The sequence below is a fragment of the Salvia miltiorrhiza genome, chromosome 2, assembly GCF_028751815.1.
Source record: "Salvia miltiorrhiza cultivar Shanhuang (shh) chromosome 2, IMPLAD_Smil_shh, whole genome shotgun sequence".
Lineage (NCBI taxonomy): Eukaryota > Viridiplantae > Streptophyta > Magnoliopsida > Lamiales > Lamiaceae > Salvia > Salvia miltiorrhiza.
This window is the reverse complement of record NC_080388.1, coordinates 37,430,677-37,458,603: the sequence shown is the minus strand read 5'-3', so window position 1 is coordinate 37,458,603 and position 27,927 is coordinate 37,430,677. Positions and strand designations below refer to the sequence as shown.

General features: G+C 38.3%; 3 protein-coding genes across 7 annotated transcripts; all 3 read right to left on the bottom strand.

The window, feature by feature from the left end:
- Positions 1 to 282: 282 nt before the first annotated feature.
- Positions 283 to 2,331, bottom strand: LOC131012282 (protein SYM1-like). Its single transcript, XM_057940204.1, has 5 exons — positions 1,193 to 2,331; positions 974 to 1,117; positions 764 to 896; positions 657 to 696; positions 283 to 508 (listed from the first exon to the last, which is right to left on the bottom strand). The coding sequence occupies exons 1-5, from the start codon at positions 1,430 to 1,432 to the stop codon at positions 421 to 423; spliced, it is 645 nt and encodes a 214-aa protein (XP_057796187.1). The 5' UTR covers positions 1,433 to 2,331; the 3' UTR covers positions 283 to 420.
- Positions 2,332 to 2,486: 155 nt separating this feature from the next.
- LOC131012278 (pentatricopeptide repeat-containing protein At3g16610) lies at positions 2,487 to 21,532 on the bottom strand. Of its 4 annotated transcripts, XM_057940197.1 has the most exons (5): positions 21,396 to 21,532; positions 21,144 to 21,314; positions 3,180 to 5,669; positions 2,895 to 2,986; positions 2,487 to 2,675 (listed from the first exon to the last, which is right to left on the bottom strand). In XM_057940197.1, the coding sequence occupies exons 2-3, from the start codon at positions 21,194 to 21,196 to the stop codon at positions 3,419 to 3,421; spliced, it is 2,304 nt and encodes a 767-aa protein (XP_057796180.1). In that variant the 5' UTR covers positions 21,197 to 21,314; positions 21,396 to 21,532; the 3' UTR covers positions 2,487 to 2,675; positions 2,895 to 2,986; positions 3,180 to 3,418. The 4 variants fall into 4 exon arrangements, with proteins under 4 accessions (XP_057796180.1, XP_057796178.1, XP_057796176.1 ...); XM_057940195.1 differs by lacking the exons at positions 21,144 to 21,314; positions 21,396 to 21,532 and having other exon boundaries at positions 3,180 to 3,249; positions 3,345 to 5,857; XM_057940193.1 differs by lacking the exons at positions 21,144 to 21,314; positions 21,396 to 21,532 and having other exon boundaries at positions 3,180 to 5,857.
- A 142-nt stretch (positions 21,533 to 21,674) lies between these two features.
- Positions 21,675 to 23,422, bottom strand: LOC131012283 (uncharacterized). 2 transcript variants are annotated; one of them, XM_057940205.1, is made up of 4 exons: positions 23,294 to 23,422; positions 22,539 to 22,620; positions 21,995 to 22,453; positions 21,675 to 21,874 (listed from the first exon to the last, which is right to left on the bottom strand). In XM_057940205.1, exons 2-4 carry the CDS (start codon positions 22,557 to 22,559, stop codon positions 21,851 to 21,853), a joined length of 504 nt encoding a protein of 167 aa, XP_057796188.1. In that variant the 5' UTR covers positions 22,560 to 22,620; positions 23,294 to 23,422; the 3' UTR covers positions 21,675 to 21,850. The 2 variants fall into 2 exon arrangements, with proteins under 2 accessions (XP_057796188.1, XP_057796189.1); XM_057940206.1 differs by having other exon boundaries at positions 21,715 to 21,853.
- Between the last annotated feature and the right edge of the window lie 4,505 nt (positions 23,423 to 27,927).

Sequence of the window (27,927 nt, the reverse complement as noted above, 5' to 3'; positions counted from 1 at the left end):
TCTGTTTTGTTTGCTTCCTAATTTTTCATTCTCTTTTTGAGATTTGTGCCCTTAGTCTGCGTCTTTGTGCTTTCAAGGGATTTTTCTTTTTTCTTTTATAATAAATCTCAATTTAATTAATAATCTTTCATTATTCAAAAAATAATAATTTATTTGTATAATTAATTATATTAATTTTATTGAAGTGAATACATGAATAATATATATATTATTCCATTTTTACCTAATTGAAAATATTAAATTAATTGTTATTTCTCAAGAATATTCACATCCATCACGTTTGCCTATACGTGCATGCGATCTTGGGTTCCTAACTTCCTACATTGCGCATATTGCAACCCACTTTTATTCTTTCCGGGTGAAACCCTAGAATAATTTCACCCAATTTCTGGCTGAAGATTGAGTCTTTGAAGCAACAAGTCATCTGCTCATGGTCGAAGACAAATAAAAGTTCCAGAATATGGATGACATCGACATGAAAGCAACACGAGCTTGAAGAGGAACCGCCCTGCACAGTGTTTTAATAGTCATGAGCTTCACATCAAATTGCAGAAAATTGAGAAAACAGAAATGTTTGTACACTTGTTGTTGAAAAACATAAGGAAGCAGTTGACTTTTTTTCAATTCTCAAACGACAATATCCTTCCAGAACATACCAGAAGTTCAATATACTGACAGGAATCCAAAACTGAAAACCTGCACAGAAACACAAGTTGAAACTAGATGTATAAGGAATGCATATGATGATTGATTGGACACTAACCTATAAGTAGGGTAGGGAGGAGGTCGTTCTTGTATTTATGAGGAAGTTCCGAGAGCTTCCCCAGCCATAAATTGTTCCACGCAAAAATAACAGCAATTACAGTGGGACATAATACAATCAGATTTAACACAACCTGTAAAGGAAGGCAGAAGAGACATTAATTTCAGAGATGACGTTCAAGATGCATGTGTGCTCTTCAGATTAAGGTACCTTTGCCGTTAGGTTCTGAAAATTTTTGTGTGGCATAAAATGATCGAGGAGTTGGTACCATGCATACGAACCGGGACCATAGAGCAGAAATCCATATGAACACATCCGGAGGGCTCGTATATAGTCGTGTTCAGAGATGATATCCTGCCAGAGTATCCAAGAGATTCAGCAACCATCTAATAAACTTACTACATTTCTTCTGTGTCTTCATATCATAACCTTGACAAGGCTTTCCTTATTTCTGACCCAACGGTGGCGGAGCTGGGCAATGGTGTCTCCGGTCAAGCAAAGGGCGGCGCTGGTGGCGGCCTGCTGGAGGGGGAACTGGTAACCGCCGCCTCCACCGGCGGAGTCTATTGAATTGGAGGGCTTCGATTCTCTTTTGATATTTCTCCGCCGCCGAAAGTTATCGTGAAATGAGCGCATTCCCCATATGCCGCCATTTCCCAAAGACCTCATTTTTGCAGCGACGCCACAATTTTAAGAGGCTGAAATCGATCTCCTTAAATCCTTGTTTTACACTAGTAGAGTAGAGTAGTTTCATTTCATGTGGTTGGTGCTATCCATTCTATATTGGGACTAGATTGCGACAAAGTAACTAGAAAGGGGTAAGCTGGAAATTGATTACCCAATAAATTTATCGACTTTTAGGGTGTTTGGTAAGTCTAGTATAATAATAAGGTTAAATATTTGATTTTGTGACATATAATGAATATTACTACAAATTAAGGAAAATTTAATGAAATTTGCAAATGGCACATAAAATTAAATTATTTGTCTATGATGTTCTTCGTCCCAATTAACTTTAGACAAAACTTTTGAGTACGAGATTTAAGAAATTAATGTTTAGTGTTTAAAATATGGTAGGTATAAAAGTAAAAATATGAATAAATTGAAAAACTTTTGTCATATAAAGAAATGTATCAAGTTAGTTGGGACGGTTCAAAAAAAAAATACGAATCAAGTTAGTTAGCACAGCAAAAGGAGTTGTTGCCTTGGAATTGATAAAGTACAGAAGAGTATAAGATTTGAGTTTAAATAGACCAATTACGTGATCTTATTTAGAGAAAATTGATATTCTTTCATTAAAAAGAGAAAAAAAAGAAGAGTATTGAAAAGTCGAAACTGGTCGGCCCAGGACAAGCTATTTTTTCTGCCACAAAAACAAACGATTATTGAACATTTAATTTAAATAAATTGAGGAAAATAGAAAGAGTTCGATATTGGTCGTATGAGTTATGACTACTGTTGTTCTTTGTTTAATGTTGCCCTACGTCCTTAGCAACTCTATGCCCTCAAACACTAATTTCATGAGTTTTTTTCTGTCTTTTCATTTATTAGAGAGTTGGGTATGGACCGTATGAGTTATGACTACTGCTATTTTGTTTAATGTTGCCCTAGGCCCTTAGCAACTCTATGCCCTCTAGCACTAATTTCATGTATTTTTTTTTCCTCTTTCTTTCTTTTCATTTATTGTAGAAAGTAAGAGGGTATTTGGTTAACCTTAATATAAGTTCCAATAGTTTATAAAATGTTTTAAGAGTTTATAAAATGCATCAATGAGGCCTTGTTCTAGTGACAAAGCTGAAGCACTCAAACACTTTCATTTGTGAGAGGTCTTGGGTTCAATCCCACTTGGCGGCGATGTTGTCTTCCCACCGTTGAGTGGTGTTGAGGTCCCGTCTGCATGTACCTCTTGTAACTTCAAAAAAAAAAGTTTATAAAATGCAATTTTTAAAAACTTGTAAGTTGTTAAAGTATTTAAATAATTGAGCCTATAAAGTCTGAGAAAATTGAAGAAACCAAACAAACCAAAATGAAATTTAGCAGAAACCAAAATTTTCAATGAATTCTGTACAACCTACTCCTTTTCTCACCCATATTATGGAGTTGATATCATATGTGAACCAAAAACTCTCACCTAATGTGTGTCACGTAGTTTCACGCTTCTCAATCATATGCCAGCCTAGTCGAACGCTTCAATCAATCCTAGCCTTTTTGAATGAGTCAGACCTACATTCAGAGGATATAAACCATAATATCTCGTCAAATTTTGATAGTCTTGCAATCTATCTGTCTGTGAGTTCTCACTACAACCACTTCATAAACTAAACTATAAATAAATGCACTGTAAATGACAGATTATATATTTGACAATCATTCGAAAAGAATAGACTAGGAATCTGCAGAGACAACATGTACTTACCAGTGCATTCCATTAATTTCAGATTTTACATCAGAAAATCTAGACGAATCGGATGGCATTCCTTATCGAGCTAAAAAATAAGGCAGACAGTTGCATCACAAGAACAAGAAATATCACTACATTAGAAAACTATCAACAATAGTATTGGATCGTCAAAAGATTTACCATGCTCGAGCTCAATGCAAGACGTGGAGTCTTCATCACAAGCCCGACTGATCCGACCAAAATCCTCCATGCTTTCACCAAAAGTCTCCGCAGCTGCATACTCCATTCTTGAAATGATGAAAACGAACCGTGTCTCTTACTGTTATTTCTCTCTTAGTAATACTTGTAATGTATTTTAGGGCAGTATGGCAGTCACCACACACCCTCAAATTCTTCGTAACCATAATAGGTTTGTCGGGTTTAAGGCTAATAATTCCATATGCAACGGCAAGCTTCTCGCTGTGATAGAGGAGTATCTTTTCCTTCTCCTCCTCTTCAACGTCGTGGTAAACAAACTCAGACTCTGCATTGTAGCCCAATCTTTTCATCTCAGCCACGAGCTCCTCCAATTTCTCGTATATTTTAGGCGATTCTTGGTGAGACCAATCTCCACCAACAAAGCCATGAACAACCCCATTCACCTCAATCCAGCTGCATCCAGGTCTCTTCTTGAAGCCCATTTCCTTCTGCTGGATTCGAATATTTGCAGCATCATCCCATCTTCGAGCAGTGGTGTACAAATTATATAACAGAACGAAATTTCCGGTGCTTGCAGGCCCCAAGGTCTGGATTTTCTCAGAAACTTCTTCTGCAAGTTCAATATTTCTGTGGATCCTACAAGCCGCTAGTAAGGCATTCCATATATGAGCATCGGGCTCAAATGGCATCGTGGTGATGAGTTCGTGAGCCTCGTTCAAGAAGCCAGCACGGCCCAACACATCCACCATGCAAAAGTAGTGATCCATCTTGGGCACAATGTTGAATTCTTGAGTCATGACTCGAAACAGATGCTTCCCTTCAGTAACGAGCCCCGAATGGCTGCAAGCGGACAGCAAGGCAATGAAAGTTACTTCATCCGGTTTGTAACCCCCTTTCTGCATATCCTCTAAGAGAAAAATTGCTTCCTTCCCAAGTCCATGAATTCCATAGCCAGCAATCATGGCATTCCACGACACCACATCTTTCTCGTGCATCCTGTCAAAGACGCGCCTTGCAGAATCCATCTTGCCACACTTACTGTACATGTCGATTACAGCATTGCAAATCGAGATATCTGCTGTGAATCCACGAACTATTGAGTAGGCATGACCGCAGACTCCGTGTTGAAGTGCTGCTAGGTAAGAGCAGGCTGGCAAGAACCCCATCATGGTTGCCATTTCCGGCTCAACGCCTAAGAGCCGCATTTTCCGGAACATTTGCAGGGCTTCCTCTGCATAGCCATTTTGAACACAACCCGAGATCACAGCACTGTAAGAAACAGAATCCTTAACCTGCATTCCCTCAAAGAATCCCATTGCATCATTTACCGACCCACATTTTGCATACATCGAAACGAGTGTATTACCCACCATAAAATCAAAACACAATCCCAGCTTGATCATGTAACAGTGCAGCTGTCTCCCCATGCTCAAATCATTCATCTTAGCACAACCACGAACAACCGTTGCGAGCATGACCGGAGAAGGACTCCCTCCAACTTCGACCCTCAATTTGCCGAGCAATTCGAAGCCCTCCCGCATAGAACTACAAGTAACACAAGCTCCAACAATAGCACTCCATGTAACCTCATTCTTGAATGCCAATGCACCAAATATCCTCATTGCATAAACAAGCAAACCACATTTCCCATACATATCCAAAAGCCCAGTTCCAACCACGACATCACGATCAAAACTTCTCCTCAAGCAAAAACCATGAAAACTCTTTCCGTCCCTCAACCTACTTGCCCCCCCAATCACAGGCAAAATTGCTGCAACTGTTGAAGAATTCGGTTCCAGCCCCCTCCGTTGCATCTCCAAAACCAATCCAATTGCATCCCAATACATTCCATTCGACGAATACCCAGAAACCATCGCATTCCAAGCCACAACATCTCTTTCAAGCATTTCATCGAAGACTCCCCTTGCTTCCACCAAACAACCACACTTAACATAGAAGTTCACCAACGCTGTACACACGTAAACATCTTTGTCAAGATTATCTCTTTTCACATGCCCACGAATCTTAACGCCGGTTTCTACATCTTGCAGAGCAGAGCAAGCCTTGAGCACGAAAGGGTACGTGTATTTCGTGGGTTTGATCCCAGAATCGATCATCTCATCGTACAATTCCACGGCTTTCTCAAAGGGTCCATCCCATGCGAAAGCTCTAATCATTTGGTTCCATAATGTAGTCTTGTTTTTCCTTTCTGATTGCGCAATTTCATCGAACACCCGGCGTGCAAGTTGAGGCCTTTTGCATGAAATGTAGAGACGAGTGAGCTTGTCCAGGACAAAGGTATTTGACCTGAAATCTTCACCGCTAAATTTGAGAAGAAATTGATGGACGATTTTACCTTTATTTAATGATTTTGATTCTATACAAGTTTCAAGAAGTTGCAAGTATTTATCAATGGTTGAGGCGGTGCCCCTATTTCCAATCATGCTTACTGTAGGTTGTCGAGACCGATGAATAACATATCAAAGCTATAGAAAAAAATTGCTTTAGAATGAAAGTGAAAAGAGGAATATATATATATTTTGAGGGCTGGTCTTGGGTGCGACCGTCGCACACTGTGCGAGTGTGCGACGGGTCCGCCCCGACCCGCGCCCGACCCGACCCGCATTCCAGACCCGAAATCCTAAATTCTAAATTATTACATTTGTTTATAATAATTATTACTTTTAATAAGCATGAACTATACATTTGTGCGAACAAATGTATACTTATATAAATATAGGTATTTTCCTTCATTTAATATACAGTATTATATTTTCTAAACCCTAAATTATATAAACTAAACCCTAAACCCTGTAAACTAAACCCTAAGCGTGAACACTAAACCCTAATAGGTGAAAACTAAACCCTAAACCTGAACACTAAACCCTAATAGGAGTATTTACTTTTAATAAGCATAAAATATACATTTGGTCGCACAAATGTATACTTATATTAATATAAATATTTACCTTCATTCAATATAAAACATTATACATATCAATATACATTTATATGAACAAATGTATATATTATGTTTATTAAAAGTAACAATTGTTATAAACAAATGTAATAATTAGGAGTATGGGTCAAACCCACGCGGGTCAGGGTTCCGGGTCAGGAGGGCGGGTTTGGATCCGGGTAGACCCGTCGCACACCTGTGCGACGGTCGCACAGGAGAATTAGCGATATTTTAATCATTATCCTAAATAAGAGTACAATAAAACACTTTTTTATTATTAAACAAATAGTTTTAAAAACTTAAACTAGAGGACTATTGTGATGCCCCGCTCTTTTAAATACATATTAGATTAAATATGTGCATTAGTTATAAAATTCTTTTAATTATTTATGGTGATTATTTTGTTCAGATAATATTATTTCAGCAAAAGTCTGTATAAGAGATACAGAGCTGCGATTTAATATTCAGTCATGAATGAAACCAATAATTAAATTTATTGGTTTAACTATACGTTTGAGACTTTGTTTTACCAGTTTATTGATTTAATCAATATTATTAGAAAATTTAGATTTATAACCGATTTTATAAATCGTGTTATTTAAATCAAATTGCTAAAATTATAACTTGAGATCATATGCATAATAATTTTATTATTTCGCATTATATGAGTTAAGGTATTAAGTCACGAATTAATTCCGACTTTCACGTATTAAATCTCAAGATTGAGGATTTAATTTATGTAAATACGAGGAGTATTTATTAAACGAGAATTGGAGAATTATTACAGGAACTAGGAGAAACTAGATCACGGCACTACACGTATGTCTCGATTTTTCATCCAACACATCAATTCCTACACTATTTCCTACACTATTCCCTACACTATTCCCTATACTATTCACCTTCCCCTCCAATACACCATTACTGCAGAAGGAGATTGTAAAGATTGCAGATTTCTTCCTGTAGTATATCTGAACTCCATCACACCCCAAAGTCTCCTGTAGGAGAAGAAAATCACGCCAATATCCACAATTTTCAAAAGCTTCAGCACGCCGAGAAAGAAATTTCACGGTAAGATCACAATTGTCAAAGGATGTAAATTTCAACGATCAAATCTTCAAAAGTTGCAACTCCAGGTACCAAAATTTCCACCATTTTGATTCTGTTGTCTGCAGAAACTCCTCTATAAATTGAGGAGAGTTCTGCAGAAGGAAGAAGTGCAGCGAGCAAGAGTGAGTTTAGGAGATTTATTTTTTTTACTTGCAAGAGCTCAAGTGAGCTCCCTTCGCCGGGCCATTTCTTCGTCGACCGGCCACTAGGCTCTGAACCGAGAACGTGTACTCGTTCCTCCATCTTTAGGCTACCAAACCCAACAATCGAAAGGCCGAAACCTTCTCTATATTTTCCCGACCAAAGGCCACAATATCCTTCGGAGGCCAACGTCGAATTCCCGACTTAGCCACCGGCCAACTTACGGCCTTCGTTTCTCACTATCCTTACGACGAAAAAGGATCGAGAAACCACCGTTGTGTAGCCTGATCTATCTCGCACGAGGAAAACTAAGTCGTAGACCTTCGCGGCTAAACCCCATCGCGGAACGACGACCAGAAAAAAACCCCGGCGAACAACTTCCATTAGTGCCCACTTGGACAAGGGTAAGTTGACGCCCTTATTTCGATGCATTCCCGTTTCTATTATATTATGAGAAATTTCTGGGGTATAGATGGGAGTGTGGTAAATATTCGTACAAAGTTTCATATCATTTGAACTTCGTTTACTACCCTTTTAAAATTCGAGAAGTCTACTGCCCGTATCTGCTAAAACTGTCGTGAGGCAGATGATTAGGTTAATTATTTCAGTAACCATATGTTGATATTTAGCTCTCAAAGTTTTATTGTATGAAGATATAGGTGTTAGCTACCTGCATATAAAATTTGAGGTCATTCCAGTAACTTTTGATATTTTTCAAAAATCTGGACTTTCAGTTGGCAGAAACTGCCGAATCTGGTAGGCGATGGGAAAATCGCTATATCTCTTAAACTACTTGGAGTTTTTCAACATACTTTTTTTTCAATTAAACTAGACTCAAAGAGGTTTCTATTGATATAAAATTCGACTCCATACGAGTTCGGAGTAAAAGCAGTTTATTAGTTGAAGTTGAATCTATACAGTTTTGTTGAGATTGAAATGATTCTAAATAATTCCTATTAAGGATTTTAAAGTTTTATTGTTGATAAAATATCACTTTTAGTTTATAAATGAGCTATTGAGATATATAAATATTTTGGAGAAAGATTTCATGAGAACTTGTTGGTAAAATTATATTAGATGGAATAGTTGATAAATGAAATATTAAAGATTTATTAATTAAATGGTTAAAATATTAAAATTATTAGATCCTCTCGAAAATTTCTTTTTATAGTTAACTCCTTTTATTATTTTAAAATATTTTTACAAATGTTCCTAAAATCTCACAATGAAATTTTCATCAGGAATTAATGTTTAGAATTTATTAATGACTTATTAGTTCTTTTAATAGTAGCAATATATATATATTGATTGGCATTATTAAATGGGGAAAAGGAAAATATTTTATAAATTATTCTTTATTTATAATGGATAAATAAAGGAATAATATAAAATGGGCTTTCCTACATCCTCAAAGGTACATGAAGTATTTCGATAAAAGAAGAACGATTGTATATGAGTTAGATACAGTCGTTTAAGGAAATATGGGTAGTTAGAGAAATGAGTGAATAGTGATTCACTGCATTTGTTGTTATCTTTTCTATTATTCACTCGAACACATGTTTCGTGTTATCAAAGGTTCAAATAAACAAAAGCGCCTGAGTAACCTATCGCGCTAAGGAAAGAGAATCATTGTCTTAAGTAGCAAAACACTGCAATCAGGTAGGCATTACTTTCATATATATCAAATGAATTTAACTGTTACGTTCAAGCAAGTTATTTCATGACAAAATCTTTGAATTGAAGTTAATTCAAGTATTGTCTTGCCATAAAATGTTTTAATTTCAGTATGATATCTATCTGATATGGCTTTGCCAGTTATCATGTAATCGAATTCGGGTCTTGAGCAGTTGATAGCTATCCTGCCTTGGCTAGTGTACACCAGTGACCGTGAGTCATCTAGCGGGTTGGCCGGTCAAGTGACCGTGAGAGGTGGCCACCTCTCCGGCACACAGATTCAGATATGATAGATTACAAAAGAACTTAGTCTGATCAGACGAACTTTAGAATCACAAATGAATTTAGTATGCTTAGGGCCTTTTTGAGTAAAAAACCCTTGGTTATACTATTGAAATGGCATGACAATTTACATTTATTATGTATGTATATGATTTTCGGCATATGTCTACTGAGTACTTTGTACTCAGCCCTGCATGTATTTCTAAATGTGCAGGTTGAGCAGTGATGAGTGATGATGGGGTGTCGTGCGGAGCTTTGTCATATTTACTAAATAAACTCTTGGCGATATATGTCTTCATACATGTATCACGTTCTATTTCCGCTGCGAACACTCAGTTATGATGCATATTATCCTATTATGTTGGATTGTCAAATCAAGTTATTGTATAAACACTTAAATCGGATACTCTTGACCGATTACTCGCTCTTATCTATTTATGTGTGTTTTTTTTCTCACATGATGTCTCAATCTTAGTTCAATTCCTTTATTATTATTTATCACCCCTTTTCTGTCTCCTCTCCTAATTTCCCTTCCCTAGTCACGGTTTCCCGGCTTACCTATCCTTAGTTAAGACCGGTCGTGACAGAATGGTATCAGAGCCAGGTTCGGTTGCTCTGAACCCAAGAGTTATCCCAAAATTTATTCTTTACTGAATACTAGTGTTAGAAAGGTCAGTTGACAAAAGCTCAGCACCTCATCACAACATCCTGCTCAACAGAGAAACAGAGGTAAATATTTTTTAAATGTTGAGAAAGTTGTATTTTCAAATGTTTGTACAAGTGCTTAAATCTCATGCTATATGATTGAGTAGATTCCTTGATGAACTTAGATGCGTTAGAAATGTTTGATCACTCTTACAAAGAACATAGAAGCAAAACATATACATGAGTTTAGTTATCATTCATTACAGTTGAAATGAAAAACACAATAGAAGAAAGAAAATCAGGCGTCACTCGAGGATGTATAAAGATAGAGACATGACGGAGCGTGTCACTCATGATGATACGGGCATAGTTCGAATTGTTCAAACATATCAACTATTGCCTTACCCAATAAAATTATTTATTATATAGCTCGTAGTGACAAAAGTGCATTGAATGATTTACTATTTGTGCAATGAGTTGAATCTCTTTCAACCCTTAAAATTTCAATACATATGTAAGTATTGGGATTATGACTGCACGATCTAGGACTTGTGAATTATTAATTATGCATAAGTCAGAGATTAAGACCAATATTACTTATGATATGATCACGACTTGTGTTGTTAATACATGAGAGTAATTAGAAACCTACTGCTATAATAACTTATTATGAGTTTAATTATAGAACGTCATTCTTTCAAAGATGGCAAGAACACGACGCACCGCTAGAAAGCAAATGACGAGGCGACCAAGTCCTGAAAGTATCCTCAGGGAATACCGAACCTACACACGTTGTTGGAGAGATGACCTAGGAGAGTTCCTCGCCCATTATTATCGACTGTGGAAAGCTGCACATCCCCATGGAGCCACTGGTTATGACGGGATCATGCGCTTGATCTTATTACTTCCACCAGACTGGCAGGGATGGGCTACAGAGCTCGCAGGTGACTACGTACACACTGCAGAAGAGTCGTTTGATCCAGAAGGCGATTTTCCACGGTTCATCGCAGCAATTCACTACACCTATGATGCCTTTGGCAGAGCATTCAGGGGACCATATATGAGGTCAGGAGACCTTGCTCCTGTTGGAGTTCGTCCGGAAGAAAGGACCCCACTTATGCCTACTCAGGCTCCTATAACAGCAGATCCACCCATCCCAGTGCAGAGTGTTTCCCCACAACTGTCTGTTCTCGGTCGTCGATGCCGAAACGACTTCGAGGCCGGGACATCACGTCCAAAAACCCAAAGGAAAGAGACGCCACCACCCCAATCACCAGTCGGTACACCCCCGATACAGCCACCTCCACCAGGGGAAGAGGACCCCATTTACAGTGCGGCCATGAAACAATTAGAAGAAGTCTTGCGTCAAGCACGCGAACTTATTGATAAGGGCAAAGCCCTGGCAGGCACTGACAACGATGAAGGTGAGATCTTGCGCCAGGCACTCAAGACTGCTGAAAAAGGGAAAACTCCAGCCCATGATGACACTGGGGGAAGTAGGAAGAAAACTCCAGGCAAGACGAGTTGGAAGCCACTACCTGCTCAGCCTCTTTCCCTTAAGAAGGGTGCTACGACCTCCGATGCAGGAACGCCCTGCAAGGATGTGGTGAAAATCCGACTTCTCGGTGGTCGTGTTCAGCTCGGGGCAGAGGGTGAGGAAACAGAGGACTACTACCTGGATATCGACTCCGAAGAGGACCCGGAGGAAGACCCAGAAGAGGATCCGGAGGAAGACCCAGAAGAGGATCCGGAGAAGAGCAAGTCTGCTAGCTCCCATGGATCGATAATCTAGGGCAGTTGTATTTGCTTGTATGATGTATCTCGAACTCGTGGGTTGTAATATTCATCTATCTAGGAAGTTGTTACTACAGGAACGGTAACTACCTATGGACCGTTCTATAACTCCATATTATTCGAAGAGGCCTCTAGGAGGCAGAATCTTTAAGTACTTATATATAAATTCACGCCTTCAGTAAATTCGTGTGTTAAGTACTTATTATATTTCGTTGATTTAAAAGTTTTGCATACGATATAGCTAGTACAAGGAATTGAAGAAGCAATGAACGAGTGTTAGAATACATCTACCATGTACTAATAAACATATTATATTGACTTATCAGAATGCCACCAAAGAGAGGACGTCCAAGAGGTGGGAGAAGAATCCCACAAAATGATGAAAGAGGTCCAGAACCAGGGCCAGAACCAGAAATAGCTCCACAACCAATACGGCCAGAACGTAGAATAGAGGAATTGTTTTTACGTCAAAACCCACCTGTATTCAGCGGTACAGGAGATCCAGCTGAGGCTGAAACTTGGGTGCGTGCAATCGAACGCATCTTCAACTTTCTGCGCTGCACCGACCAGGAACGTTTAACCTGTGTATCTTTCCAACTGACGGGATCGGCTGACTTCTGGTGGGAAGCCAGAATGAAGACAATGACAGCTGATCAACTAGAAAACCTCACCTGGGAGCAGTTCAAGATTGGGATATATGATAAATATATACCCAAAAGTTACCGAAAGAAGAAAGAGATGGAATTCTATAACCTGAAACAGGGGAGGATGACGGTTACACAGTATGATAGGATGTTTTGCGACATGTCCAGATATGCCCCAGAACTAGTTGATACAGACGAGAAAATGGCTGAAAAATTTTGTGCCGGTCTGAGGCATGAAATCAGGATGGCTTTGGCTAGTCATGGAGGGTTATCGTATACTGAATCCCTCAGTAGAGCTCTAGACATTGAGGCAGCAATGCCATGGGAAAGACCAGTGGCAACACCTATGCCACCACCCCCACAAGCCCAATCCCAGAACTACAAAGGGAAACGAAAATGGGAAGGCAATTACAATGGCCAAACTGAGAAGAAACCATGGCAGGGACAACCACCCCAGCAACAGGGCTTTGGAAGGCAAATTGCTCATAATCAGGCGGGGAACAACCAACAGAAAACTTCACCCTGCCCAAAGTGCAACAAAAACCATGGTGGAATTTGCAAGGCTGGCAGTGATAGTTGTTACATCTGTAACCAAAAGGGGCATTATGCAAATCGTTGCCCAAATAAGCAACACGGGATGAGCTTAAGGCCAAACCCACCATTCCAAGCCCCACATCTGAGAGCTATCCAAGCGCTACCCCAGCCACGTCATCTGCAATTGCCGCAGCCTCAACAATCACATCAACCACAGCTGCCACAACCACAGCCACGTCAGCAGCAACAAAAGATGCAACCGTATCACGCAAGAGCCTATGCTATCAAACAGAACCAGCCCGAGAAAAACCAGGGAAACCTGGCAGGTATGGGCATGCTACTCAACACACCTGTTGTACTTCTGTTTGATACGGGTGCTTCACATTCTTTCATTGCAAGTGCATGTGTGGACACCCTAGGACTCAAAATAGAAAGATCTAATCAGGACATGAGTATCTCTTCACCAATAGGAGGAACAATGACAGTAACGCATGTTTGCTCGAACTTAGAATTGAACATAGGATCACTAGAGGTCATAGCAAACAACGTATATGTTATACCGATGTCGGACGTTGATATAATCCTAGGAATGGATTGGCTAGCTGAAAACTACGCTACAATCTTATGCAAGGAGCGGAAGATCTCTTTCAAATTTCCAGAGAAAAATGCTTGGGAATTTCACGGGATAAGAATGGGTAGGAGAATACCAATTATATCCACCCTACAAGCAAGAAAGATGATGAATAAGAAGGACTCTCAGGCATTCCTCGTGTACCTAAACGGGAAAGCTGAGACAAAAAGAGCAATTGAAGATGTGGATATCGTACGAGAATTCCGTGATGTGTTTCCAGAAGACTTGCCAGGATTGCCACCTAATAGGCAAGTGGAATTTACCATAGACTTAGAACCGGGAGCGGCGCCAGTATCAAAGGCACCGTATAGGATGGCTCCAAAAGAATTGGAGGAACTAAAAATTCAATTGCAGGAACTACTGGACCTAGGTTTCATCAGACCTAGTGTATCCCCATGGGGAGCACCAGTTTTGTTTGTCAAAAAGAAAGATGGCACCTTGAGAATGTGCATTGACTATAGAGAGCTGAACAAGCTAACACTCAAGAACAAATATCCTTTGCCAAGGATAGAGGATTTGTTTGACCAACTTAGGGGTGCGAGTGTATTTTCAAAAATCGACTTGAGATCTGGCTATCATCAACTGAAGGTCAGACAAGAAGATATACCCAAAACAGCTTTTCGAACAAGGTATGGCCACTACGAGTTCGTAGTTATGCCATTCGGGCTAACAAATGCACCAGCTGTATTCATGGATCTCATGAATAGGGTTTTTCACCCCTACTTGGACAAGTTCGTCTTAGTGTTCATAGATGACGTCCTCATCTACTCCAAAAATGAAGAAGAACATAAAGAGCATTTGAGGACCACTCTACAAACGCTAAGGAATGAACGACTCTACGCCAAATTCAGCAAATGCGAGTTTTGGCTGAGAGAAGTCACATTTCTAGGACACATCGTATCATCAGAAGGAATCAAGGTAGATCCTGCTAAAGTGGAAGCAGTACAAGAATGGAAGTCGCCAACAAATCCAAACGAGATCAGGAGTTTCTTAGGATTGGCTGGCTATTATCGAAGGTTTATTGAAGGATTTTCGAAAATAGCAAGGCCAATGACGCAACTGCTCAAGAAGGGGATCAAGTATACTTGGACGGACGAGTGTGAGGAGAGTTTCCAAAAACTCAAGAAGATGCTAACTACTGCGCCGGTTTTAGCAGTCCCCGAACCAGACAAAGAATATGTAATCTACACGGATGCGTCCAAAAATGGACTAGGTTGCGTGTTGATGCAAGATGGCAAGGTAATAGCATATGCATCACGACAACTTAGACCTCATGAGTTGAATTATCCGACTCATGATCTGGAACTAGCTGCAGTAGTACATGCATTAAAAATCTGGAGACATCACCTATATGGAGTTAGGTGTGAGATTTTTACTGATCACAAAAGTCTGAAGTACTTTTTCGAGCAAAAAGATCTAAACATGAGACAAAGGAGATGGCTCGAATTAGTAAAGGACTATGACTGTGGTATTAACTACCACCCAGGCAAGGCTAATGTAGTAGCCGACGCATTAAGCCGAAAAGTCTCGTCAAAATTAGGACATCTTCTCACGAGAGAAGTTGAGCTTATAAAAGAATTTGACAAGATGAAGATAGAAGTGATTAAACCACCTGGAACTATAGCAGGCGTTGTTGAGACAATACCTAGTTTAAGAAAAATGGTGCTAGAAGCACAAAGAAAGGATGAGAAGATGGAAAAATTACGGGAAAAGATAAGATTAGGAGATCTCAAAGATTTCCAAGAAGCACCAGACAATGCCATACTCTTTGAAGGAAGGATATGCATTCCTCAAGATGAAGAACTTAAGAATAAAATCTTGAGCGAAGCCCATGATACCCCTTATACTGCCCACCCGGGAAGTACTAAGATGTATCAAGATCTAAAAGAGAATTTCTGGTGGGAAGGAATGAAACGAGATGTAGCCTCGTTTGTTGAACGATGTCTTGCTTGCCAGCAAGTGAAAGCCTTACACCAAAGGCCTTACGGGGAACTACAACCCTTGGAGATACCAGAATGGAAATGGGATGATATAGCAATGGACTTCGTCACAGGATTGCCAAGATCCAAGCGAGGTAACACGGCTATATGGGTCATTGTGGACAGACTTACGAAGTGTGCGCACTTTATACCAATCCCAATCACCCATGGATCCGACAAGTTAGCTCAACTTTATGTTAGAGAAATTGTGCGTTTGCACGGAGTGCCAAAGTCAATTACATCGGACAGAGATTCCAAGTTCACATCCAGATTCTGGATCAGTTTACAAAAAGAACTAGGCACAAGATTGAATTTTAGTACAGCTTTTCACCCACAAACAGATGGTCAGTCTGAAAGAACGATTCAAACATTGGAGGATATGCTGAGGACAGTAGTGCTAGACCAGGGTGAAAACTGGGAGCACATTTTGCCACTCATCGAGTTTGCATATAATAATAGTCACCAAGCGACTATCGCTATGGCACCCTACGAAGCACTGTATGGGAGAAAGTGTAGATCGCCACTTTATTGGGATGAAGTGGGCGAGAGAAAAATCCTAGGGCCAGACACAATAGGTGAAATGATTGAAATCGTTCGCCAAATCCGACAGAGGATTAAGGAGGCCCAGGATAGACAAAAGTCATATGCTGATAAACGCCGAACTGATTTACAATTTGAGAATGGAGAAAAAGTATTTCTGAAAGTTTCTCCATCAAAAGGGATCATTAGGTTCGGAGTTAAAGGGAAACTTAGACCCCGATTTATAGGACCCTATGAGATCCTAGAAAGAATAGGCCCAGTGGCTTACAGGCTGGCATTACCGCCAAGTCTAGGAAATGTCCATAATGTTTTCCACGTATCACAACTTAGGAAGTACGTTTTCGATCCAAAGCACGTGATACACCAAAATGAGATGATCCTTAATCCAGACCTGAGCTATGAAGAAAGACCCGAAGCGATTTTAGATAAAAAGGTGCAACAACTCCGAAATAAATCAATCACCTCAGTGAAAGTTCTTTGGAGGCACCATGGACAAGAAGAAGCTACGTGGGAGCTCGAAGACAAGATGAAAGAAAAATATCCAGAGTTGTTTAACGAAGGTATGCAAATTTCGGGACGAAATTTATTTTAAGGGGGGTAGTATGTGATGCCCCGCTCTTTTAAATACATATTAGATTAAATATGTGCATTAGTTATAAAATTCTTTTAATTATTTATGGTGATTATTTTGTTCAGATAATATTATTTCAGCAAAAGTCTGTATAAGAGATACAGAGCTGCGATTTAATATTCAGTCATGAATGAAACCAATAATTAAATTTATTGGTTTAACTATACGTTTGAGACTTTGTTTTACCAGTTTATTGATTTAATCAATATTATTAGAAAATTTAGATTTATAACCGATTTTATAAATCGTGTTATTTAAATCAAATTGCTAAAATTATAACTTGAGATCATATGCATAATAATTTTATTATTTCGCATTATATGAGTTAAGGTATTAAGTCACGAATTAATTCCGACTTTCACGTATTAAATCTCAAGATTGAGGATTTAATTTATGTAAATACGAGGAGTATTTATTAAACGAGAATTGGAGAATTATTACAGGAACTAGGAGAAACTAGATCACGGCACTACACGTATGTCTCGATTTTTCATCCAACACATCAATTCCTACACTATTTCCTACACTATTCCCTACACTATTCCCTATACTATTCACCTTCCCCTCCAATACACCATTACTGCAGAAGGAGATTGTAAAGATTGCAGATTTCTTCCTGTAGTATATCTGAACTCCATCACACCCCAAAGTCTCCTGTAGGAGAAGAAAATCACGCCAATATCCACAATTTTCAAAAGCTTCAGCACGCCGAGAAAGAAATTTCACGGTAAGATCACAATTGTCAAAGGATGTAAATTTCAACGATCAAATCTTCAAAAGTTGCAACTCCAGGTACCAAAATTTCCACCATTTTGATTCTGTTGTCTGCAGAAACTCCTCTATAAATTGAGGAGAGTTCTGCAGAAGGAAGAAGTGCAGCGAGCAAGAGTGAGTTTAGGAGATTTATTTTTTTTACTTGCAAGAGCTCAAGTGAGCTCCCTTCGCCGGGCCATTTCTTCGTCGACCGGCCACTAGGCTCTGAACCGAGAACGTGTACTCGTTCCTCCATCTTTAGGCTACCAAACCCAACAATCGAAAGGCCGAAACCTTCTCTATATTTTCCCGACCAAAGGCCACAATATCCTTCGGAGGCCAACGTCGAATTCCCGACTTAGCCACCGGCCAACTTACGGCCTTCGTTTCTCACTATCCTTACGACGAAAAAGGATCGAGAAACCACCGTTGTGTAGCCTGATCTATCTCGCACGAGGAAAACTAAGTCGTAGACCTTCGCGGCTAAACCCCATCGCGGAACGACGACCAGAAAAAAACCCCGGCGAACAACTTCCATTAGTGCCCACTTGGACAAGGGTAAGTTGACGCCCTTATTTCGATGCATTCCCGTTTCTATTATATTATGAGAAATTTCTGGGGTATAGATGGGAGTGTGGTAAATATTCGTACAAAGTTTCATATCATTTGAACTTCGTTTACTACCCTTTTAAAATTCGAGAAGTCTACTGCCCGTATCTGCTAAAACTGTCGTGAGGCAGATGATTAGGTTAATTATTTCAGTAACCATATGTTGATATTTAGCTCTCAAAGTTTTATTGTATGAAGATATAGGTGTTAGCTACCTGCATATAAAATTTGAGGTCATTCCAGTAACTTTTGATATTTTTCAAAAATCTGGACTTTCAGTTGGCAGAAACTGCCGAATCTGGTAGGCGATGGGAAAATCGCTATATCTCTTAAACTACTTGGAGTTTTTCAACATACTTTTTTTTCAATTAAACTAGACTCAAAGAGGTTTCTATTGATATAAAATTCGACTCCATACGAGTTCGGAGTAAAAGCAGTTTATTAGTTGAAGTTGAATCTATACAGTTTTGTTGAGATTGAAATGATTCTAAATAATTCCTATTAAGGATTTTAAAGTTTTATTGTTGATAAAATATCACTTTTAGTTTATAAATGAGCTATTGAGATATATAAATATTTTGGAGAAAGATTTCATGAGAACTTGTTGGTAAAATTATATTAGATGGAATAGTTGATAAATGAAATATTAAAGATTTATTAATTAAATGGTTAAAATATTAAAATTATTAGATCCTCTCGAAAATTTCTTTTTATAGTTAACTCCTTTTATTATTTTAAAATATTTTTACAAATGTTCCTAAAATCTCACAATGAAATTTTCATCAGGAATTAATGTTTAGAATTTATTAATGACTTATTAGTTCTTTTAATAGTAGCAATATATATATATTGATTGGCATTATTAAATGGGGAAAAGGAAAATATTTTATAAATTATTCTTTATTTATAATGGATAAATAAAGGAATAATATAAAATGGGCTTTCCTACATCCTCAAAGGTACATGAAGTATTTCGATAAAAGAAGAACGATTGTATATGAGTTAGATACAGTCGTTTAAGGAAATATGGGTAGTTAGAGAAATGAGTGAATAGTGATTCACTGCATTTGTTGTTATCTTTTCTATTATTCACTCGAACACATGTTTCGTGTTATCAAAGGTTCAAATAAACAAAAGCGCCTGAGTAACCTATCGCGCTAAGGAAAGAGAATCATTGTCTTAAGTAGCAAAACACTGCAATCAGGTAGGCATTACTTTCATATATATCAAATGAATTTAACTGTTACGTTCAAGCAAGTTATTTCATGACAAAATCTTTGAATTGAAGTTAATTCAAGTATTGTCTTGCCATAAAATGTTTTAATTTCAGTATGATATCTATCTGATATGGCTTTGCCAGTTATCATGTAATCGAATTCGGGTCTTGAGCAGTTGATAGCTATCCTGCCTTGGCTAGTGTACACCAGTGACCGTGAGTCATCTAGCGGGTTGGCCGGTCAAGTGACCGTGAGAGGTGGCCACCTCTCCGGCACACAGATTCAGATATGATAGATTACAAAAGAACTTAGTCTGATCAGACGAACTTTAGAATCACAAATGAATTTAGTATGCTTAGGGCCTTTTTGAGTAAAAAACCCTTGGTTATACTATTGAAATGGCATGACAATTTACATTTATTATGTATGTATATGATTTTCGGCATATGTCTACTGAGTACTTTGTACTCAGCCCTGCATGTATTTCTAAATGTGCAGGTTGAGCAGTGATGAGTGATGATGGGGTGTCGTGCGGAGCTTTGTCATATTTACTAAATAAACTCTTGGCGATATATGTCTTCATACATGTATCACGTTCTATTTCCGCTGCGAACACTCAGTTATGATGCATATTATCCTATTATGTTGGATTGTCAAATCAAGTTATTGTATAAACACTTAAATCGGATACTCTTGACCGATTACTCGCTCTTATCTATTTATGTGTGTTTTTTTTCTCACATGATGTCTCAATCTTAGTTCAATTCCTTTATTATTATTTATCACCCCTTTTCTGTCCCCTCTCCTAATTTCCCTTCCCTAGTCACGGTTTCCCAGCTTACCTATCCTTAGTTAAGACCGGTCGTGACAACTATAATTTTTTTTATGATTATCCTAAATTAGAGTACAAGTAAATCTTTGAAGAATAAGCTCTCTTGTACTTTTTGGGTTGAGTTTGAGTACCTTGTACTCATTTTTATTTATCTTATTTACCTTTCAAAAAAAAACTTAGAAGAATAAAAGGTTGGTTTGACGATTGTCTACTATTTTCATGTGGACATTTGTTAAACACATCAAATGGATGAGCTCAGAACGCAATGCTATTTCTCTCGCACTTTATACCCAAAAATAAAAGGTTTGCAATAATTTGTACACTTTCTTGGATTTCATATAAATAACTTCAACTTTGAGGATAACTTGCACTGTATTTTATCAACACACGAACTTTTTGTGTTGAGGGTTCACGTTTGAAGAAAAATTAATTATATAGGTAACCTCGATTACAAAACGAACAAAAGAAGTCACAACTTATGTTGATTAAATAGTATAGCAAATGGGTGATGTGGCAGATTATACGTCGCAGATGATTACACTGAGAGCTCCCAAAAAGTCGAAATTGGTGACATAATTTCTCATACTCTAAATTGGAACATTTGCACAACTAAGCTCTGGTTACAATGGCTCTACTCTATTCCTTGAGAAAATGTAGCACAAAATTGAAGCTTCCCACTACTTGGTTAATGAAAGCTATAATCCAAAATCTACATAACAAACTATCCATAACTATAAGACACCATCAATGGAAGCATAGTTTGAGATATAATCATTCCACATCTCAGTAGCAATAGCATCTCGTACCTGGGAGGCGCGTTCGGCTTCTTCTGCTCCCACGGGGATGTCTGAGTCTGCATTAACAAGTGGTTGTTCGGTCTCTATAGCTTTGTGTTCGTACATATTGAAGATCCAGTCGTTGGGGCTCTCATCACGAATGTAATTGTGCAGGGCACAAGCTGCAACGAGCAGCTTCACCTGCGTTGGCAATGGATAAGGAGGTGCAGACATCAGAATAGGAAACCGTTCCTTCAATGCAGCAAAAGTACTGCCACTGACGTTGTGCAGAGCAGAATGCCGCTGATTGAAGAGCTCCGAGGCATCTTGTGGGTGGAAGCCACCACCAAATTCGAGTTTACTATATGGCACTCCAGGATACGGGGCGATGAACCCTGGGATGTTTGCGTATTTGGCATCAACGAGATAGTATTTACCTGAAACGACACATACATATTTCACTCAACATGCAGAAAAGATCACGCTTTTCATTCACATAACATGTGTTATGGAAGTGAGACTATGAACACTTTTGAGGAAACCGAACATACCATCGGGTACTGCCAGCTTGTTACGCCTAGTTAGAGCTGAACTTAGAACTCGCATATCTGGGGCGGAGCCTTCCCAACCAGCAAGAACATAATGAAACTTCATGTCAAACGAGCATGCTGCTAACACATTCTGTGAAAGAAAACCTTTCTTGTTTCGGAAAGGCCCTTGTTCATCGACACCTACTGTCACTGGGAAATGTATGCCGTCAACTGCTCCAACACAATTCTTATTGAAAATCATGGCATAAAAGAATGGTGCATTTCAGCCACAATGGAAAATAAAAAATGAATGAACAAAACAATATCCAAGTCTAGATGTCACTTCCTCACCAGAAAATAAGGATAAAATTGTGGATCTACTCGAATTGCTGGTGGAACATCGGATTTTGGAGGCTGGAAGAAATCTAATGAAATAGTCGTAATTGCAGTCAGGACATTGTTGAAATGACGACTGATGGTTTCGCCTGAGTATCTGAATAGCTCCTGAACTGCTCGAGTCCGTAGATTATGCCCAACTATAAACATAAATATTGCTAACTGCTCCTCAATCTTGATCCGATTTGTATGACGCAGTAGGCCTCTAGTACGTAGCAAATCGCACAATTTAAAGAACGTGTGTTTATCCATCCGAAAATTCTCCAAGCAACTCTCATTTGATCCCTTAAGTATATCATCCACAAATTTTGATTGCTTAGATTCCGAGGAGTGACCTAATTCCTTCGGAAGAGAAGCTTCAGCATTACCATCTTTCTCATCATCGGAACTCTCCATGGAAGAAGGCGAAATTAACTGCATTTCCACTATTTTCCAAATCAACAAGACCTCAAGAAACGAAAATCTAGCACACCTATTAGGTTTTTAGCTTCAATCTTACATTCGGAAAATAAGACAGCATACGTATATCGGCCCACTAAAAATGAGCCTCCTGACCCCAATCCCCAACCCTAAACCTTCACCTGCAATATGAAGAACACGATATTGTGCTTATGAGGGAATAAAAAAACTGTATTTATAAACTTTATCCTTTAAAGGGCATTGGCCGAGTAATCACAGTGACAATAATCAACAGCACTGGGCCTCACTATACGATGTCTAGATTGTCAACGACTCAACGGGCATTAGATCAACAAGAAGTAAGAACAGTACAGAACAATAACCGGCTGCCATTGTTGATCATAACATCAAACGCATCATAGGCGTAGCAAGTAAAAGTTTAAACACTAAATAAACATCCCTTTACAAGAATAACTTCCAACTTCTTTTCACCTCCACACAATATGCCCTTTGTGATCATAGTTCTCAACATATGAATTAAGTTAAACTTCACATGCATTTATAACATTCAAGGCAGAAATAATTGATTCGCTCCATTCTGAATATCTTTCCCCAACAGAAATAAAAATCCAATCTTTGAAAATTAGTTCTGAGAGCTACGTAACCGGCAAACCAAATTTTAAATTTCCCAAACTGACTAATCGAAACCCAATTAGCAGAAAACAAAATGAATAACGCGATAGGCGTTCCAAATGACGTGCCAATTTAGTGGAGTATACACTAATTAAGAGGAGAGTGGACGAACAAGTAAACATAATCGAAGAAATAAGTGGATTCTGATAAAGAACCGCGTACCTGAGAATGAAATTCAGGGAAAATTCTTTCAAAAGTTTAGCAATAACTTGCTTTATTTAGGTTGAAGGAACTTTAGGAGATCGACAAGGTATAAGAGTAAGACCGTGAACTGAACCACCAATCTTAGAATAAAAAGTGCTAGGATTTAATGCCTAAATGGCTTCTACGTGACATGACCTTTATATTTTTTTTATTTAATATTATTAATTTATCTAAAAAGTAATAGTAGGATTTTATAATTCGATTATTATAGCATTTTCTATTTTTTAGTGCTGAAAAAGTGCAAAGTAAAAATAAATGAAGTAGCATTAATGGTAAGCTAATATTTTAAAATAAATAGAAATTTATTCGAGGGATGGAAAAGTAATTTTTTTTGGAACAGAGAGAATATATATCTAATATTTTAGCAATACTTTTGTATAAAAGGTTTAATACATACAAATTTTACTTAGGGTGTATTTATTTTTGTTGTAAAATTTTTATTAGAAAAAGATAAATAATTCTCCCTCCGTCCACTAATTGTTGGCCTACTTTCCTTGTTGGTCCGTCCACCAATTTATGTCATACCCATTTATAGTAACTCTTTATAATTTTTTAATTGGTGGGTCCCAATAAACAATACATTTTTTCTCCACTCAACTAATAAACAATACACTTTGTGGGTCCCTTTCTCCACTCAACTAATAAACAATATATTTTGTAGGTCCCTTTCTCCACTCACTATACTTTTTCTTAAAATCCGTGTTTTGCCTTCTAGGCCAACAATTAGTGGACGGAGGGAGTAAAAGATAAGAAAATATTTTTGTAAAGAGGAAAAAAAAATTTAAAATGTTGGAAAATATTTTTACACCACTATCCAAAAATAGTAAGTATTATTCAACATTGAAGATAAACTGAGTGAAAATGAGTTATTCGATAAAATATTCTACTATGTCCGAAAAAAATTGTCATCATAATAAATATGTGGAAATAGTGTAAAAATAATAAAAATATATATTTTTCTCTTTTTTCACAAAAGTAAACGGAATAAGAAATATCTATAGAACCCAAAAACCGTAAATCCAATTAGATTTTGTTCACCCAATTTGAGAAAATAGATTGATTCTGATCTCATTACTCTTGTCGTCTCATAAAAATATGAATATTTTGTCATTTTTGGGTGTCTCACAAAAATATGATCATTTTTATTTTGGTACACTACTCCACCACAACCCTTTTTACTTTAATTCTACTTTTCATAAAGTGGGACCCATTTTTCACTCACAATACATTTTTCCTAATATTTATTAAAATCCGTGTCACTTACAAGTTACAAATGTTCATATTTTATGTGAGACGAATGGAGTATTTTTTATTTTGATTGTATTATTGCTTTCCTTGTTTTATTTATTTACTTTGACGCTAAACCACAAAGAAAGGGAAGAAAAAATGGCAATAAATTCAACTATGAAAGATGTCACATTGAGATTTTGGATAAATATCATGAAAATCTCTGAAGTATATCCGTTTTATAAAAAATATCCTGAAATTTTCAAAATGTTCTCTAAACCCTCAAGTTATCAGGTTTTTATCAAACTAGTATTTTGCCCGTGCGATGCACGAGTATTATATTTTTTTAGATATTATAATTTTTATTTTTTTCTTTAAAAAAATTATGTCACGACCGGACTTAATTATGGATAATTAAGCCGGGAAACCGTGACCAAGGGTTGGAGATAAAAAGCGGGATAGAAAGGGAATGAACAAATAAAAATAAACAACAAAGAAACATACTTAAATATTAACAACGAAGGGAACATTTACAACGGGGTTAGAGTCGTGATGACTTAGTCAAACTAGTAAGTTCGGGTAGCTCCGACTTAGCCAAAAAAAATATGAAATTCTTTTGAGTACGCAGCGGAAGAAGGTTCTGATTACATGTATGAAGACATGTACTCAAGAGTTCTTTAATACATATAACTTCAGACAAAAGGGATTTCCTGCTCGTCACTTCATCACCACCGGCTACTGCTCAACCTGCACATTTAGAAATACATGCAGGGCTGAGTACAAAAGTACTCAGTGGGTACATATGCCTATAGAAACTTGCATAGAAAACATAGATTGTCATGCCATCTTAACAGTACAGCAAGGGAGTTTTCATGAAATAAGCCCAAGCTTACTAAATTCTTTTGTGATTCTTAAAGATCGACTGATCAGTCTAAGTTCTCTTGTATTTTATCATATCTGAAGCTTGTGTGCCGGAGAGGTGGCCACCTCTCACGGACACCTGACCGGCCAACCCGATAGATGACTCACGGCCCTGAGTGTACACTAGCCCTGGCAGGATAGCTATCAACTGCTCAGGACCCGAATTCGATTACTTAACTGGCATTGCCTCATCAGATAGATATCATACTAAACTGAAACATTTTATGGCAAGACAATAACTGAGATACTGAAATTTCTGTTCGTTCATAGATTCAATAATGAAATAACTTGCTTGAAAGTAACATTAAACTGGTTTGATATATCTGAAAATAAACCCACCTGATTTGAGATCTTGGTGATTCGGTGATTCCTTGATTGTCGGTTATTCTCGATCTCGACCTTGATTTTGAGAAAAGCATAAGATACTTACTCGGGAAAAATTCTCAGAATGAGAATGCATAAATAACCATGCATGAAACTGGTATGCATGAACTAATCATCTGAGCGATAGTCGGGAATTTCTATTGTTAATCCTTGCTAAAAGATTTAGTTTACTCTCATCTATCGCGGTCGAATAAATCTGTAACTCTTCCTTCCCCATCGGAACATTCTAAATTCGTAAAGTAAATAATCTCGCTCTTGTATTCGCTAAGTAGAAGGAACTGACTCGATTCATCCCATAAGTAACCCCGTAAGAATTTATCGGGCCTGACTGTAGAATATAATTACTAATGTAACTTCAATCAATTAATGGCTCAAAATAAAGTAGCCGATTGATTAAATAAACAAGTGGCTTTTATGAAATAAACGACAACAGTCTATTTTAGATTATTTGGGCTTGAAGGATAATTTATAGTCCAATAAACAATAAATCGGCTCAAGTGAAACAATAAATCGGCCCAACAATACATACGGAATTTGGAAATGAAAGTCTATCAATATATAAATATATATATCTCAGCCCAATTCTTTTTAAAACAATTAAAGCCCAAACTTAATTATAATGGGAGTGGCCCAAAACAATCAAAAGTTGAGGCCCAAAATGAATAAATACTGGCCCAGTTCGAAATAGAAGTGAAAGCCCAAGCAAATGAAATAAACATAAAGCTCAAACTTACAATTAAAAGAAAAGCCCAAAATCAATTAAAATAGGGGCCCAATAGTTCGGCCCAAAATAAAATTAAAAGAGAAATCCAAATGAAACAAAGCCCACTTCTTCCACTACAATCTCACGGTCTCTCTCTTCTCAAAGCTGAAACTTGTCTTTCTCTCTCTAGTCTTTCTCAAGGAGCCGCTCGCTCCTCCTCAAAATCGACGCTCAATCGGCCCTTCCCAAAATCGGCCGGCTTCCTCTTCTTCGGCCGTTCAGCGGCCGTCGGCTCCGATCGACTTCGACGCCGTCCTCTTTCTTCTCCGTGGTGTTCAGGAACGAGCCCTGAATCTGAAATGTCGTCGCTGCTGTCACACCCGTCTGGAATCCGGCGAGCGGTCGCCTCCTGGAAATAGCGCCGTTCATCTCCCTCTCTCTCTTCGTCCCTATCGTGAAAGGGAATCGAAAACCCCAGCCCACCCCTGAAGTTTCAAACCGGGTGTTCTCCCCCAAAATACGATCGGCTCCTGCTGCTCAAAACCGGTCGGCGTCATCTTTCTACGGCCGGCGTCGTGGCTATTCTGATGTGGGCGAGACAACGAGAGTCCGCCGTCTTCTCCCTCCGTTCCGGCAGTTGGGGTTCGCCGTTTCCTTGGGCAGTCGGCCCTTCTCCCTAAAGCTAAGTCTAACTTTCTCAAATCGATTCAAAGTCTTAGTCTTTGAGGTCGTGAGTTCTCGTAAATGCTTATTCTAGAGTGCAGTGAAAGTGAAACATATAATTCCTTCTGTTGTAAAGTAACTCTCTATTGTGCAACATATCTTGGCTATTTCGTATAGATGAACTGTGATTATGCTAAGCATGGATGTGAACTGAATTGATTATTCAAGATAGTAGAATACCTTGAATGTTTTCGAGCTGATGGGTGGCTGTTGGAGTTGAATAGATTGTGAGATAATTGAAATGAATTGATCCTCCTGTTAATGCAGGTGAACTTTGATGAAAAGAGAGGAAATTATTGAAGCCAAGCTTTACCTTGAGAGCTTTGGCAGGAAGGGGGCTGTTCTTCAAGTTTCCGCTGAAAAGAACCGAGAGTGAACAAAAACATTTGCTGGCTGGGTTGGTATTAATAGAAGGGTTTGTTGCTGCATACTTGAGTATGCTAGGAGGATGAGCAGGCATAGGGTGGCTGGAGGTAGAGGCTGGAGGGAACCGGGCAGCCATGGAAGGTGGCTGGAAGCTTTTGCTGAAGGTGGATGAGATGGAAGTGCAGGGGGTGGTCGGCTGATGCTCCTGCTGATGCTTCTGCACTCCATTTTTACCTTTCTCTCTCATTGACTTTTGTGTTCCAAACTT